Source organism: Scylla paramamosain, chromosome 1, assembly GCF_035594125.1.
Source record: "Scylla paramamosain isolate STU-SP2022 chromosome 1, ASM3559412v1, whole genome shotgun sequence".
In the NCBI taxonomy this organism is placed as follows: Eukaryota; Metazoa; Arthropoda; class Malacostraca; order Decapoda; family Portunidae; genus Scylla; species Scylla paramamosain.
Window position 1 is genome coordinate 36,295,575 of NC_087151.1, and position 17,633 is coordinate 36,313,207.

General features: G+C 38.6%; 1 protein-coding gene across 1 annotated transcript in view; it reads left to right on the top strand.

The window, feature by feature from the left end:
• Positions 1 to 17,155, top strand: part of LOC135104837 (F-box/LRR-repeat protein 7-like) — a 65,963-nt gene extending 48,808 nt beyond the window's left edge. Inside the window, exons 3-6 of the mRNA XM_064012506.1 lie at positions 10,667 to 11,436; positions 14,137 to 14,305; positions 14,545 to 14,742; positions 15,673 to 17,155. Coding sequence (XP_063868576.1) covers positions 10,795 to 11,436; positions 14,137 to 14,305; positions 14,545 to 14,742; positions 15,673 to 16,208 — 1,545 coding nt within the window. The 5' untranslated portion in view covers positions 10,667 to 10,794 and the 3' untranslated portion in view covers positions 16,209 to 17,155. The remainder of the gene's footprint in view (positions 1 to 10,666; positions 11,437 to 14,136; positions 14,306 to 14,544; positions 14,743 to 15,672) is intronic.
• Positions 17,156 to 17,633: the final 478 nt, after the last annotated feature.

Genomic DNA, 17,633 nt, shown 5'->3' on the forward strand with positions numbered 1-17,633 from the left:
GCGGCTCTCTCAGGCTACTCCGAGGTGAAAATGGGCCTCGCGTTCTCTTTGTCGAAGGCGTTTCCATGCATTACCGTCGTCCTCACTCAGTTACAAGCATGTACTTTTTGACGTAGACAAGAAGAGCGAGCGAGCGAGAGAGAGGGAGAGAGAGAGAGATATGGGGGGCGTTATGCATGTATGAATGTCTCGTTTATTAAAACCTCACAAAAAATAATAATGAAGTTGAACAATGGAAGTATTTATCTTACAAGCCCTGCGCACTACTTACTGTCTAATTGTTGTGGGTCCTAATTACATGCCTTCACGGACAACACAAACACCCTTGACCCCTAGCCTTGCACGCCGCGGCTGCATATGAGCGCGATGTGAGTAGGGCGAGAGGGGAGGAAGGCAGAGAAGGGAAGAGAGTCTTGCATGATAGGAAATTGTTGATCATTCCATATGTAGAGAGAGAGAGAGAGAGAGAGAGAGAGAGAGAGAGAGAGAGAGAGAGAGAGAGAGAGAGAGAGAGAGAGAGAGAGAGAGTCATTTAATATACAGGATTTGACACACTGTCCCCCTTCACTTTATATGGTTGTCGGCGTTTGCAATGTTGCTCTTGTAAATGTTTACATCTGTTTGGATTATGAAACATGCTCTCTCTCTCTCTCTCTCTCTCTCTCTCTCTCTCTCTCTCTCTCTCTCTCTCTCTCTCTCTCTCTCTCTCTCTCTCTCTCTCCTGATGTAGGGCCGCCTGAGGGAGGGTTAGGCCTGCCCGCCCCTCGCACAGATCTTTTTTTTGTGTGTGAATCAGATAGTGTTTATGGTAAAATACATCTGGTACTTCTGTTAATTGAAAAGATTCGTCGTTTTCAAGCATCTGTTCGCCCTACATAACTACTGCTGGTGGCGTTATTGAGATGTGAAATGTGACTGTGTGCGTACATAGTCATTTAGGTGTGTGTGTGTGTGTGTGTGTGTGTGTGTGTGTGTGTGTTTGGTGCCTTTATTTTTTCTCTCATGTTATTCGATTTATTCTCATGGCAACGTAATCTATCGAGATTCACTATCACCACCACCATCTCACCTTTTACCCTTACTGGTATTGTCACTCACGTGTTTTGGTGAGCCACGCGCCGCAGTAGATAAGCGCCCTAGGGGAGGTAAGCGGCCGGATTAGTGTGAGCACAGTTATTCCTGATGCTTCAAATGGTGCGTACAGTCAAGATTCAACAGTACCTTTACCTCCTCACTGCTAACTGCTATGACTGCTCCTCGTGCTTGGTAAAGTGTTGCGTTGCAGGTTAAGAACATAATGCAACGAAAGCTGCAAGAAGCCATCATTCCTAGTAAATGTGGCAGTCCCTGTATGAAATAAGCCTGCCTTTTTACAGCCATCATCCTTATCCATAAATCCGTCTAATTTTAAAACTCGATTGTCATAGTAAATTATATAACTGTCGAATGAGTGATTAGATGGTTAGTACTTCTTGGTGACGAAAATAAAGAAAAAATATCCTTAATCCTTTTAACTACTAACTGAAGTCGTCCTTTTTAAGTTTAGAGCATAATTTTGAAACACCTCACTAAAGACAAAATGATTGATAGAGTAATTCAAATTATTCAGTTGCTCTAGTTTCAGTTCTGCTTAACATGGTCTAGGTTTACTACGTTAAGTGTTGTGTTGTCATTACTTACCTTTCAGAGGATGAGAAGGGCGGGTGTGGTTTGTAGCGACGTGGCACCACTGTGGGGACTTTTGACATTTTGCTGGTTCTGGGATTTAAGATACGGAGAGCAGGAGAGAGTGACGTGGCCTTGATCAGCCATATGCAGTATTCCCTCAGAGAAATGTGTACTTTATTATCACTATTGTTATTGTCATGGCTATCAAATGTGTGGTCCATGTGATAGCAGCAAAACAGTAGTATGCCTCAGCAACTTAGAAAAATTATTAAAAGACAACGGAGAAGTTCAAAGTAATGAAAATACATAATAAATGAATAAATAAATCAGTAAGAACATGAAAATCAAATAATACAAAACTTACATTTGTAATTGATTCCGAGTACAATCTCCATTGGTTGAGCACCAGTGAACCATCAATTAAGTATCCACAGGTGTCCCGCACCCTAACATCACATAACCACTCTATAGACCCTACTGAGTTTGATCACACCAAGCACCGTCCTCAGTCACCGGTGCCTAACAATTTGCTAAACAACAGCAATCTGATATCATTCCTCCATTCTCTGAGATTTGAGATTATTCGTTGCCTTGGATCATTCAACCTTCATGCGTGCTCACCCTAAGACTGTTAATTCTACATTTCTTCATTTCTTTTCATATCAAACAGCAGTTCTGAAATGTCCAGTTTTATATTACCTGCATTATTTATTGAGTAGACATCCATAACTCGCTTGGCTGTGGCTTTCATCGTATTTGGTAAATGATTTAGGTGCATCTGCTGCGTTCTCCTCTTGTCTCGTGGTGATCCGTGGGTGTCAAGAATTTATTTATTTATTTATTTTTTTTTTTTTTACTTGTAACAATAAGTTTTTCGTCACCAAAGTTATAACTCTGATATGCTTCATTATTATTTCCTTAAAGACATACTGCAAGCATTTCACTGAAGCAGATGTATGGAAGTGTTACTTGTAGGGAGAATCGTTTTGAACAATGATGATAATTATGGTCGAGATGAAAGTCGTGTTGTAGAGATAAAGGTCATCAACTCCGCCTATCAAATACTTGAAGGAAAGAGTAATTGTCGGTGAAGAGAAAATTAAATAGAGGCGGAGAGACGCGGAGGTTTCGGGAAAAGAAAAGCCCAGCCGTAAGTAATTAATCGCTGACACGCCTGATGAATGAGAGGCGCGAGGGGGATCACGGCGAGGGTCAAATGAGATGCTTTATAAAGACGTGGTTATTACACCAACCACAGGCCCCGTATTTTGGAACGCTTGGGACTCTCTTAAGGATCATTTTCAAATGCTATAGAGATTATCAGCTGAGTTCTCGTGGGTTTTTTCCCCATTTATGATGCAGTATCCTTGCTGAACTATCACTAGAATCATGAAAGCTCCCTTGAAGTCACTTCCAGTACAGCCTGTTAAAAGTAGCTGAAAGAAGGCACCGAAATCGTTTAAGAATACTGTCCCGGGTACTACAACCCTAATTTCAAGGTCACCCAAGCCAAGATACGACTCGGCTCTAGTTAAGGATACACTTGATGACGAGATGCACAAGTGTAGACATATGCGAATGTATATCGGGCAGTATTTGTTATACGTACTGCAACCCTAATTTCAAGGTCACACGAGCCAAGATACGACTCGGCTCTAGCTAAGGATACACTTGATGACGAGATGCACAAGAGTAGACAGATGCGAATATATATCGGGCAGTATTTGCTACTCTATATAGACTGTAGGTTTGTGTCTTTGAAATCATTTTGGCGGTGATGGAAACAGCGTTGTACTTACCTATAATAAAAGGTGCGTTTATATATATATATATATATATATATATATATATATATATATATATATATATATATATATATATATATATATATATATATATATATATATATATATATATATTGACTGCATATTGTGTGAAGGAAACATTTAAGGAGCCACAAAGTTAGTATTTCGTAAAACGTATAACCGTATTCTCTAACGTGTCGGTGTTTGACCAGCCTGCTTACAACAGCCTTTTAGTGGGAATCGTTAATGTGTTTGGAGTGTGTGCTCTTGATGATCTTACAACCATTGCGCATCCATCATTAATGAAAGGAAATGACGTGAGAAACAGCCCGGGCAATCATCTCTGTGGCCTTTGCAAATGGTCCTAATGAAAGCTCAGAGCAATTAAAAATACTAGCCTTTGTCTGTGTCGCATTTAATTTCGCTCTCTCTCTCTCTCTCTCTCTCTCTCTCTCTCTCTCTCTCTCTCTCTCTCTCTCTCTCTCTCTCTCTCTCTCTCTCTCTCTCTCTCTTCGATGTGCCCAGATTGAGTGCCACCATTTCAGTGCTGCTCTGTTGACTGTGATCCGGTGTGGCGCACTGGATGAGGTGGGGTCATTCATTGCTCCTCCCCCGCACCTCTCTCTCTCTCTCTGTAGCATAAAGTAATTACGTAATTTCTGATACTAAAAATATTATGGATATTTTAACGAAGAAGAATATATATATATTTGGCAGTTTATTCATTAATTTTCCTCTGGCTTTCATTTTTTTCCTCCCTTTTTTTTCTCCTTCCTTTCTCCCTTTCTTCCTGGTTTGTCTTGGTTTCTTTGGCTCTGTGGCTCACCATAAGCACCTTCGGCACGGTTAATGACGGGACCCGGACATATGTGAGGACTACTTACTATTTATACAGGTTGTTCTATTATTTACGATGTAGTGAGTGGCGCGCCGGCCCAGCTCGGCACCCCGGCATAACAAGGGGTCTCCGCGCCGCGCCTTCCTGCACCAGCTTCCACACACGCCCCCATAAGGCTGCAACTTTGGGTTTATGGCAGGAATTTCCCGCCTTATGGGTCAGGTTGCTTAGCATAGTCTTGTTTATCAGGGTAGGGAGAGCGCATACCTGCCAGGCCAGGGAATGTGAGGCACCCTGCTCGTACCACCACCACCACCACCACCACCACTACCACCTCCTCCTCCTCCTCCTCCTCCTCCTCCTCCTCCTCCTCCTCCTCCTCCCCCCCACCCCCCTCTCTCTCTCTCTCTCTCTCTCTCTCTCTCTCTCAAGGTAAAGGTTATGTTTTAAGGTAAAGGTAACACCATTACCATCACCACCAGTATCATCATCATCATCATCATCATCATCATCATCATCATCATCACTAGCATCAGTAACATCACCAGCGTCACCTCCATTGCTATCATCATCATATCCATCATCATTAAAAAACCAGTTTCCCTATTAAGCGGGGTAGGCAGTGATGGGAATCCACGGGGCAGCAGATGACCACGCCGGATAGGACACTCGAGGAAGACACGAGGACAGCAGTGAATATGCCAAAATCGGCGGGAAGGTCATGTTCCGAGGTTAAAATGGACTAGAAAGAAAAAAACCGCGAGTGCATAGTGTGTCAGGCCATGCGAGCCGCCACCTCGCGTACAGGAGCATGAGCACAGGAGGCACCGTGCACGTGTTTACCGGCTGTGATAGGTGAGGACAACAGTATGTGCTGTCATCGTGAAGGCCCCGCTAACAGAATTTCCTTTTGCAGCGAAAAATAGTATTGATAGTTTTCTTCGAGGTGTAGGTGGAAGATCTTTCATCTTTCGCTTCGATTCATTTCTTTTCACTTTGCTTCTCTCCCTCCCGTCTTCCCATCAGAGCTGTCATGTATATGATTTTTATCCTCGAGTCCCTATAATGAAGAATAGGAAATTTAGGATATCAAGAGAGACCGCCTTGTTTACAGAGGTCAGTGGTGTGGTGCAAGCAGTGAACCACATGGTGCCGTTACATTGACACTCAGGAGTGTAACACTTTTTTCGAAGTTTATCCGTGGAACCGACGCTTTACGTTTTAGTCGATATTTTTTTTCGGCGACACTAAAAAATTATTGGCCTGTAATACTGTCTTCAGACACTAAATTTTTCTCGGGCATTAGTGTGTTACGTCACAGTCTTGTCTCGAAATATTAAATTTAGAATATTTTATCGTGATGTTAAACTGAATGCAAATAATTTTAAAACTACATTCCTTCTGGTATAGATAAATTAATTAATGTTAAGAGTGCGTATGTCCTGCTCTATTAGTGGGCTGTGGTGGTGCAGGCGTAGGGCTGTTTAGGAGTTCAAGCAAATTACTGTATTTAAATCGTCTGATTTCACTTTATTTTTAATGAAAGTACTGAAATCATGATTAAAACAAGGTTATCGTTTGCTTACAAACACATCAATTTCTTCCTTCACTGAACTGAATCTATAGCTACATGACGTAGGAAGGTGTTTTTTTTTTTTTTAATGAAAATACCTGCATTTTCTGCTATTGTAATGACTGAACCACCCAATACTTATTATTCCCAGTCGGTTTCTTCTTAGTTACATGCTCTGAATTCTCTTCATGGGAAGCTCAAGGTCACCGTGGGGAGAAGTGCACCATTCAAAGATTATTGTTTTGGTAGAGAAAGAAAAGAAAAAAATAAATAAAAATTGCCATCCTCCCCACCTCTTGCATGGTGGCAATATTTTGCTTATGATTGAAAAGAAAATGCTATGCATGTTCTTACTCGTATGTCCGTGGCTGTTGCATCTCATAATTTATCTTTCCCTCTAATTTTCTCAGATTTACAGTATGCCTTTGAAATATATGTGTTTGTTTATTCTTCCATACTTTTTTGGAATCGTACCTGTTATGATTGATAATGTAAAACAGTATTATTCATTAATATTTTTAAAATACAGCTGATGATTTTTCTTTCTTTAATCTTGAGTTTCCCAATCTTATGCAGCAGGCGCGATGCATGAAATAAAAATTCAGTCGTAATTCACCGGCATGAATAACTCCAGAGATGCGTGCTTGACGTCACTTGGATTTAGGCCCAAATAATCAAACAACTCATTTCCTGGACAGTTTTGTGTTGAAAATTGCAGTGGTGATTCAGAAACTTGCAGCTTGTGTGTGGAAGGGTAAGTTTAGTTGACAGGTGTACCTTAAGTTGCTTTGTGGTCATCGTGTACCACTGCCCCTCCAACTGTCAGGTCTGATCAACCCGTCAGAATTCACTGCCGTAAATATGGTGATGGATGGTGCTTACCGACAGTTGTGTGTGTGTGTGTGTGTATAAATAGATTGATAGATTGATAGATAGATACACACACACACACACACACACACACACACACACACACACACACACACACACACACACACACACATTCTAAAATAGGTTTGATAACATCAGATTATAAGTTTTCGAAAATGTACGTTTGTTGGTCATGTAACATCAGTTTCGTGGAGCCTGAAGCTGATGGATTGCGGAGTACCGTTCTGCACGAGATATGCACAGTGTCATTTATAACTTCTGATATGTAATGATTAGGGCACCACCAGCAACGCATATAAAAGGTAGCACAGTAATCATATTTTTCTTTAATTGAATGTACAGTGAAAAAAATAAATAAATAAAAAATCAGAAGAATGTTAGAAGCTTCTGCAGTACCAAAGGTCCACTGTTTTAAGTCGCTTCATTGAAAAACTATGAAACTTACGAGAAGTTAGAGGCTAAAAGGCGTATTAGCAAGATGTCAGCTCCAATAATAACTAAACATCTTGTGTAATTTTTAAGTATATGTGAAAAATTAGTACACGTATTTTATTGACAATGAACAACTCTAACACAACAAAGAGACTGGCAGAGCATTTTGTATTAAAACTGGTACAAATCAAATATTACGTATTCTTAAAGCTAGTGGCTGGATAATCCTTTCCACCCTGACTCGGAATCATGGTGATCATCATGGTTGGTCCGGGGAAAGAAAGAAAAAAATAATTGTGAACCAAGAGAGCTGTCGCGGGTTGGGTTCCTGACCGGTGCTCTCTCATATCAAACCCTCAAGATCAGTTCTTCATTGTTTACTACGAGTTTACCTAATTGTGTTGCAACAGTTCACATTTAGCACGTCACACTTGGGTTGGAAGTGTGTGTGAAATCTCGTTAATTTATGCGCAGTGTGTATGTAAGCGTAAGCTGCAATATGGAAGCTTTTAAGGACAGTCGTGTGAGGTGGGATGGATGACATTTGAAGCTGAAGCAACAGCCTGACCACGAACAGCAGCATCGTCAGCGACATCACGAACAGCAACATCAGCTGGATTCACGCCACATTCCTGGGCAGCGGCCGGCGCCCTTCCCGCCCTCAACTTGTTGCCCGCGTGCCGACCGTGCGGTGGCTACGGCTTCCGCTCCCACACCCTGCACACCCACCATCTTTGACTTGGATATTGTGCACATTCATCTTCACGTTGTTATACGTACATGTACATCATGCTGTTACACCATTGCCAAGATATTGTGACCACCGTTATGGAACTCGATCTTGCAAACCTATTGTCATATCCGTACTACTCATGCATATGTTAGTGGAGTGATGGTTTATATATCAAGAAAAGATGTGCATCAATATCGTAACATGTCACGATCTAAGCCGAGGTCAAGAAGTAGGCACGGGATGCGGGACACTCCGGAATGCCAGCTAGGCCTATGGTGGTGACGCACCCCTCCCCACTCCTCCCTCCCTCCCTCCTTCCTCTAGACTTGTTTTCTTTTTCTTTCCTTTTTTTCGGTGTTTGTGTGCATGAAAGGTGTCTTTTAATCTGTTTCTGAGTACCTATGTTTTCTTTTTTTTTTCGGTGTTTGTGTGCATGATAGGTGTCTTTTAAATCGTTTCTATGAGTATCTATTTTGATTCATATTTGCATTCGTTTATAGTGTTTTTGCGGTTGTCAATCGTAATTCTCAGACTTACTACAGATAATGGAGATTATGATCCTTGCGTGTGTACTAATACCTTGTAAAGACTTTATATTTTGTATTTACTTATTCACTTCTGAATATCGTAAATTTAAAATGACGAAACGTGCATGTTTCTCTGAAACTTTCTTTTTGTCTACATTATGTACATGGGTGGTACATGGCTGGAATGAATTATATATATATATATATATATATATATATATATATATATATATATATATATATATATATATATATATATATATATACACACACACACACACACACACACACACACGATGTTGCCTGTGTAATGATTGGTGGGCAGCAGCATTGCCTGCATCCCCCACTTCCCCTTTGCAGTCACTGTGGCCACTAAACACGTTTCTTTCATCTACGAAAAAATATTCTTACCTAACCAAAAGCACCATCCTCGTTCATCTTCATCTCAGGCACCAAACTGGTTTTTGTCATCACCCAAAGCAACAATTCTGATAATATTTATCATACTACTAGTTCTTTGTAACATCAATCATTCCGCTCCTGCATGGATATTTCAGCGTTTAGTTATATGTGGGTGGTTCACAGATGCATTCCTTAAAAGACGCACTATACTTATAATTACTGAATAACCTATGCCTGAAAGTGTTAATACATAAGATCACGTGTTAGTGTTATGAGGCGCGAATAGTTCATTGTAAGAGTCCCTCAATTTCCACAGTTATGTTATTGATACATCAGGTATTCCCATATTCCCAGTTTCCAGCATTCATAGGAGTGGGGAGTTTTCTAACTATATGGAAGTGTGTGGAGCAGCTAACAGAATAGGAGAGAGAAGAAGGGTGATATGAAATTCTTTCGTCGTGTGATGACAATGTCTAATGCATTTTTTTCTCATCCTTGAAAGTTTTAATATAGTAAGAATGTTTTTAATGTCATCCAATTAAATGAGGATTCAGGAAGTATCATTCTGTATGTTCTGGTGAAGTTTTTAGAACTATGAATGTATGAAAGATATAGTAACCAAAAATACCACATATACTGTAGTAACTTCAGCAAGACAAACCAAATTAAAATTCTAAAGCAGATAGTGAAGACATTTCACCAGTGTACAGTAACAACAGGATAATACATCATACAGCACTAACTAGACACAGATGCACCCAGTCTCTGCCTTCCACTTATAGCCAGAGGAATGCCAGGCCACTGATACCAATCTCAGTTGAGTTGCTACTTAGGCCTACTAGTCTGAACCTCAGCGTGCAAACTTGTTTTGGTAACATCAGATTAAATTTTATATAGGTATATAACATTTACCTTCTCCTCCAGGTTTCTGTATATACTATTGCATAACAATATATACAGTATTAAATCATTTTAGTATATACAAATATAGGTACTCTTACTTTCAATACAATAGTATAAATAAAATCTTTTTAAGCTTTCCTTTGTTTAATGAAAACTCACACCCTAAGTGGATGATTCTTTTGTAAATGAAGGCTAAAATAAATATGAAGTCAGAAGACATAATGACAAGCTCTACATTCCACTGATGCACTATTTTATTTATTTATTTATTTATTTTTATTTTTATTTATCTGTATCTTGAAATCTTGATGCTAAGAATCTCTTATCCCTGAGCCAGATGACAGACCTCTGCACAAAATCTATACCATTGCAAAGACCTGAGGGATGAGGATGAACATAATACTTATGAAACACCATTTCATATGCTGTACTGTTTAGTGTACACAGTCTAGTGCATGAAGTTACATCAAAAAGTTGCCATGGATTCTTTTTTTCTTAACTTATCATATAAGAAATCTATTTCTACATATACATATTTGCTATTATATATATATATATATATATATATATATATATATATATATATATATATATATATATATATATATATATATATATATATATATATATATATTATTTGCAATGATATTTCATTTGATCATTTTTGACAATATAATGTAGTTGGCTTCAAGATATGCATTACATGAGACTTTCTCAAGAGAAATGTTGTTGTCCAGAACACAGTGCATTCATCAAGGCCAGACATATACTGCATGATGCTTAGCTTTGTTGTTTCCTCAGCCCTCTATCAAGTCCATATTCTAGAGAAGGCAATCAGTATGCAGTATTTTGATCTAAACATGTACCTTTATTTATGATGCTCAAATTTTACAGACGTAAGTGAGGGAGGTCGTGAGGACGAGGACAGTGAGGGTGTGGGTGAGGCACCCCCTGGGTGCCACCCAGCCACTGACCCACCACCCCCACCACCATTCAGTCCACCACCACCACGACCACAAGCTATGGAGGGTCGTACCACTGCTGCTGCAACCAAGCTAGGACGCATGTCTCCCTCTGTCTATGTGGGAGGTGGCACCTTGGGAAGGGTCAGCCCAGGCCATGACCTAGGTTATCATACCCTGGTCACAAGACAGACGCCCACACCCACCAGAGATAGAACCACCCCCACCAGAGATCGTACAACGCCCACAAGAGATCGCACTACACCCTCTCCTTGGTCAGATGTGCGAGCCTCGCCTTTCCCTGCTCTTGACCTTTCTGCTTTGTCATCTTGTCCACGGTCATCACCTCGGCCACAACTACCACAAGTACCTCCTCAGCAGCAACAGTCAACACCACAGCCACAACAACAGCTGGAAAGCACTGACCAGCTGTTGGCCACGTACAAAGGGAAACGGGTGTCTAGGTCATCTCCATTTGACAAACTCAGCGATGAACTAGTAGTGCGAATCCTGTCCTTTTTACCAACAAATTCAGTATGCCAGTGTGCTAGAGTGTGCAGACGGTGGTATGTGCTAGCTTGGGATCCACGTCTCTGGTCCACCATCACTCTCACTAGTGAGGCCATCCACGCTGACCGAGCAATCAAGCAAATCACCAGACTACTGGCCAGAGATTCTGGTGGCTGTGTGCATGTAGAGAAGGTAAGACATTGGATGGGCTTGCTACACTAGTTGCTACACTAGAAGCATAAAGCAGTTTGATCCATAGGAAAACCTCTCTTGTATTACTCTGGGCTAGAGATGTGTGTGTGTGTGTGTGTGTGTGTGTGTGTGTGTGTGTGTGTGTGTGTGTGTGTGTGTGTGTGTGTGTGTGTGTGTGTGTGTATAGTATGCACATATTTGCCATTTATAGTGTATAGAGTTTAGTCTAGTTGCCATGCCTGTATTCAACTATTTTTCCTTTAATTGATATAAACTCCTTGGAATTACCTCTTTTAGGCCATTCTAAATATTTAAACTTTAATGGGGTAAGTTTCATATACTATTTAAACATCTTCCCTCTCTATTTTTTCTTGTGTCCCTCAAATATCCATCCAGTTTTTGTCTTTGCAACAATACAGTCTTTGCAAACAATACTTTATTGCTTTATATAGTATAATTAATTTTCTCTCTCTCTCTCTCTCTCTCTCTCTCTCTCTCTCTCTCTCTCTCTCTCTCTCTCTCTCTCTCTCTCTCTCTCTCTCTCTCATTTCTTCAAAGGTTGACACCTTTATTTCTTATGATCTTTCTTCATAAGTTAGGTTTTTTCAGTTGCAGAGCTGTTGTAGTTGTCATTTTCTTTTTTATTCATTCTGTTTTTCATTTGTTTGTGTGTGTGTGTGTGTGTGTGTGTGTGTGTTATGAAGTCATCATACAACTTCAGAATATTCCATATTTGGTCTAATCACCATAATGATTCTAACATCATGTCTTTATCAAAAGACCTAGAAGCCACCCTTATGTTTCTCAACATTCAGTATATTTTGGTATTATATTCCTTCTAGAGTATGTAGATTTCCACCTTTTTTTCCATTTCCATTCCTCAATATTTGCTGACATCAGCCTCCATTTCCCATCATATTCTCCATTCACAGATTTCATTTAAATAAGCCTCACCATCTCCGTGGCTTTTTATCATTCTTAATTACTTGTGCATTATCTACAAAAGACTTACCATATGTTAATCTTACCAGCATATCATTTGCTAGTGCCCGCAGACTATTATAGAGGAGCTCCCTTTCACTTTTATTTTTTCTTCTCTTACCACTCTTCTCATTCTGGTAGTCATCCATCAAGCTCTAAATTGTGCTCATCAGTCTTTCAGTATTTTTCAACACCACTGTATTTACCTAGTTGTGGTTTATGGGAGGGGAGTAATCTCATAGTATCCCATCTCTATATGTATCCAGTTTGGTCTTAAAAGCATGGATAGTTACGGCATTGACAGCGTCTTCACTGAGTTCATTCCATTTGTTCACACTTCTGTGAGGAAAACTATACTTTTCTGATGTCCCATTTTTTCTGAACATCTGCATCTTTAAAGTCTTTCCAGTCCATGGCAACAAAGTATTTTCTTAATTTTTCAAAGTCGGCTTTACTACATTTAAATCTTCTCACCTTATAATTTTCATCAATGATTACATTTTCATTTTTCAATTTAAATTCTATCAACACATGATCACTTTTATCCAGAGAGCTATCATAGTGTATAGTTTCAATAATTTCCATGTCCTTGGTAAACACTAAATCAAGTCTTGATGGTTTATCTCTTCCACTAAATCTGGTATTACAAATCAACCCATTGAGTCATTAAGTTTTCCACTGCCCAGTTTAATTCTATTACTCTATGAGTTTTCACTTCTAGTAGTTGTCAATGTCTCCCAATTTATCTCTTTACAATTAAAATCACCAACAATAACTATATCACTACTTTTCATCACTATCAAGACCCTTAAACACATCTACCAACATCTCCTCGTGCTCCTCTTTTCCCCAAGCACTGGTCATAGTTGGCACATACACTCCTGCATAATTCATTATCCTTCCATTTCCACTTCTAATCATCACTTGTAGAATTTCAGACTTGTCTTCACTTTTTATTACCTTCTTCACTTTAACACACTTTTTAGTCAGAATGATCACTCCCCCTCCTCCCTTGTCACTTCTATTTTTCATTCATAAATCATATTTATCATCACCAGTGTTAGGAGTTCCCCCATTCATTTTTCAATTTTGTCTCACATAGTACAGTAACATCCAGTGCAATTCTGTTTAATAACTCATTTAATTCCATCTTTGTTGACATTAATCCATTTACATTAGTATAACATACTTTAGTTAGTGTTTGATGTACCATTTCTTTATTCTCATATCTCTTACTCTCCAGAAAAATTTCTTCTCCTCTGTTCATTGTTCTTTTTTTTGTTTAGCCTCATTTACCAGCTCCTTTTGCTTCAACCTTTCAATCTCATCCATACATTCTTGCATTCTTCATCTCCAAGATCCATTAATTATCTCTTCTGCTTGTACCTGTGTTGCAAATCTTATTCTTATGGGTCTCATTTTTTCTTTTTCATATTTCCCAATTCTATGGAATTCTTCCACTTAGTTTACTACCTGACTGTCTCCAACAATCATTTTCTTCAATAACTTATTCAACAGGTTCTTTTCCTTTTCCTCTCTTTGAATTCTGCTTACTATTTTCTCTTTTCCTCTCTTTGAATTCTGCTTACTATTTTCTCTTCCTTTGTGTGTGTGTGTGTGTGTGTGTATATTGTGAGATTACAAATGTATGGATTTTACACCAAAATACTCATTTTATTGTTAAAAAAAATTTTAAGTACTTTTCTTATCCCCAAACAGGTAATTCTGAACAGTTGTTCAAGATTGTCAGATCGAGGCTTGTCTCTAATTGGCCGGCGGTGTCCTGAACTTCGGCACCTTGAGATAAAAGGCTGTGTAAACGTCACCAATATTGGTATATTTGAACTTGTGACTCAGTGTGTCAATCTAGAACATCTTGATGTCACAGGTAAGACCATTTTTCATGAGTACATTTCTCCTCACTGCATGTGAACTTATATGATTAAATAGTTATGTGATTTAAGAGTTCAATTTGCTTCCTTTGCATTAATCATCTGTTTACTCCTACCTCATGCATCATCATAAGATCATGTATATCCACTTGGCAGAACATGGAACCATAATAGCAAATTATTCAAACATTTCTTGTAACTATGTGAGAATCCATCATTCTTTCTTTCTTGACAGGCTGTCATCAGATCACATGTATCCACCTGACACAACAGGGAACTGTGGAGCCTGAGCCCCTACATTCTCGCCAGCTGTACCTCCAGTACCTCGACATGACAGACTGTTATGCCCTTGAGGATCAAGGCCTCAAGGTTATTGTAAAGAACTGTCCCCAGCTCCTTCACCTCTACCTCAGGAGATGTATTAATATCACAGGTAAAATCTGTTGTATCAATGAATATATTACATTTCATAAGCTATACCATTTGAAAACTGTCCTCTTTCATACTCCAGATAATTTTTTTAATGTATTTATGACAAGTGAGAATTCATAATGTATGAGGATAACATGACTTCATGAATACACTTAAGTAAATCAGCGAGAATCGCTCGTTTATCCACCTCCACTGAGACTTGGGGGCTAAGCTGTAATTTTGATCTATTATTAGGAAATTTTTGCTGGTGTGGGTGTATGTGTGAGGACTCTCCATGGGAAGATGTTATATTAGTAAATAGAGAGACATACAGTAATTTTTCCACATTCAGAAATGTCATTTTACATTAAAAATGTTGTAGTATATGTAGACCTTTATCTTTCCTGCATTAGTTCAGAGAAAATATTATTGTAATTAGTTACAATTACGAAGAGAGAGAAAGTGAATGTGAAGATGAAGTTTTCATAAGGGGAAAAGAGATAAAAGGAATCCAGAAGAGTTGTTTTGAAATTTTAAAGTAAAATTATCCTCTTTTACAGTGCATCCTTTTCATTCTTTCCTTATTTCAAAAATATGTTCATTATGCATTTAATAGAGATTTTGAAGTCATGCTTGCTATTTTCTGTAAACTCAGGTATCTCGTATGTCATAAATATAATTTTACGACTCAGGCACACAGTGTACGTTATTACCTGATTGAGTTGGAATTATTTGTTATGCATACCCATAATAGGTTATTGGTATTTTATCATTCCTCTTGAGTATTTTTTTACCAATCTGCTTTATCATATTTTACCATTACCACTATTTAAATCCACAGCTTACAGTGCATTCCTATTGGTTGTGACTCTGCAGGTAAAATACATTATTGAATTCTGTGTGTATTTATGTTCTTAAGCATACATGACTTAACTGATGTCAAATATTTCAGATATGGGAGTGAAACACATGGCCAGCTACTGCCTCATGCTGCGTGAGGTGAGCGTTTCAGACTGTGTCCAAATAACAGACTTTGGCATGTATGAGTTAGCCAAACTGGGACCTAACCTTCGCTACCTGAGTGTAGCAAAGTGTGACCAGATCAGTGATGCTGGCATCAAACAGATTGCTCGCCATTGTTATAAGTTGCGTTATCTTAATGTGCGAGGTTGTGAGGCTGTTAGTGATGACTCAATGGAAATGGTGGCCAGATCATGCCCTAGACTAAGAGCACTTGATATTGGCAAATGTGATGTCACAGATAATGGAATGAAGCTAATATCTGAGCACTGTCCCAACCTAAAGAAGCTTTCAGTGAAATCGTGTGACATGATAACTGACCGGGGTGTCCAGTACATAGCTTATTATTGCCGTGGTCTCCAGCAGCTCAACATTCAGGATTGTCAAGTGACAATTGAGGGCTACAGGACAGTCAAAAAGTATTGCCGACGTTGTATCATAGAGCACACTAACCCTGGCTTCTTTTAGTATAGCTCAAGTGTGCATGTACCTTGCCCAGTGTTGTGCCAGTGACTGCAGAAAATATCACTAGTGCCAAATATAGTGAGCCTGTGTAACTGATGCTAATATGGACAAGACCCAGGTGCTAGTGCTAGTGGCCCTGTTTATTGGGTCACATAGCTCTGGGCAAGACAAGTGCCTACTCACCTGTGCCAATTTTTGCAGTGCCAAAATGGTGAGCTGAATCCCTTGAGCAAACAAGCGTCTTATTACTCCTCCATGTACCAAAGTAATGCTACCGTTGCCCAGAAGTAGCACCACTTGCTGCTTTTATGCCTTGCAAACATATTGTTGTTTGCTATCTTTTGTAATTGCCTAGTATGTACCTGTGTAATACATTAATACAATGTGCACCTTTATAATGTGCACATATAATTAATGTACATTTTGCTGTGTACGTGCAGTTTTATAACAAGTTTTGAATAGTGGTGTGTATGCATTACACCATAAAAAAAGATTGATCATTTTGTATACAATACTGTGTATGTTTGTTAATATATACAGTACAGGAAATGTGTGCCTTCCCCCAGGCTTCCTCTTTTCACCACTCAATATTGTGTGTTCAAACCTTTGCATGTTGTTTGTTGGTTATCTCTTAAGATTATTATGAATGACATATCCATGAAACTTTTCCCATTACATTAATATGAAATTCAAATTTGCTTAAGTCTTTACATCATTGAGATTTTCAGTCTTATGTACCATTTCTGTGTGAGCATGTATGATCTTTTAGTTACTGTAGCCTGCTAATTTTATTGTAGGTTTTAACATAGATTGTATTTCAGTGACTGAGTAATTAATGGACAACACATTTATCATCATCATCCTTTTATATTGTTGAATAATTTAATTCTCAGAACAGTCTTCTGTGATCAGATGAATAATTATATGAACAAACAAGCTCATAAAATGTGTCGCCATGTTTTTCTATTATTACTGATGCGGGTTATATGCATGTGTGTTTATATATATATATATATATATATATATATATATATATATATATATATATATATATATATATATATATATATATATATATATATATATATATATATATATATATACAGAGTGTCCTGTGAGGAAAGTCTTACAGAAATAAAAGATCAAGTCATTCTAAATGGAAAATATTGTGGTTAGATTCTTTTAACATAGTGGTCTTCATTTACATCTTCATTTACAAAAATCTTAAGGTATTCTGGAGAAATCAAATACCCAAGAATGAGTTAAAAGTAACACCCTCAAGATGGCAATGCCCGTCATTACAGACCTTCCCTTTCCCTTCATCAACTCAAAATGCATTCATATTTAAATATCCTGCAACTTCTAAACCTTGGTGTTAGAAACATTTATCTATAGGACATTTCTGACTTAGAATGACCTGATCTTTCA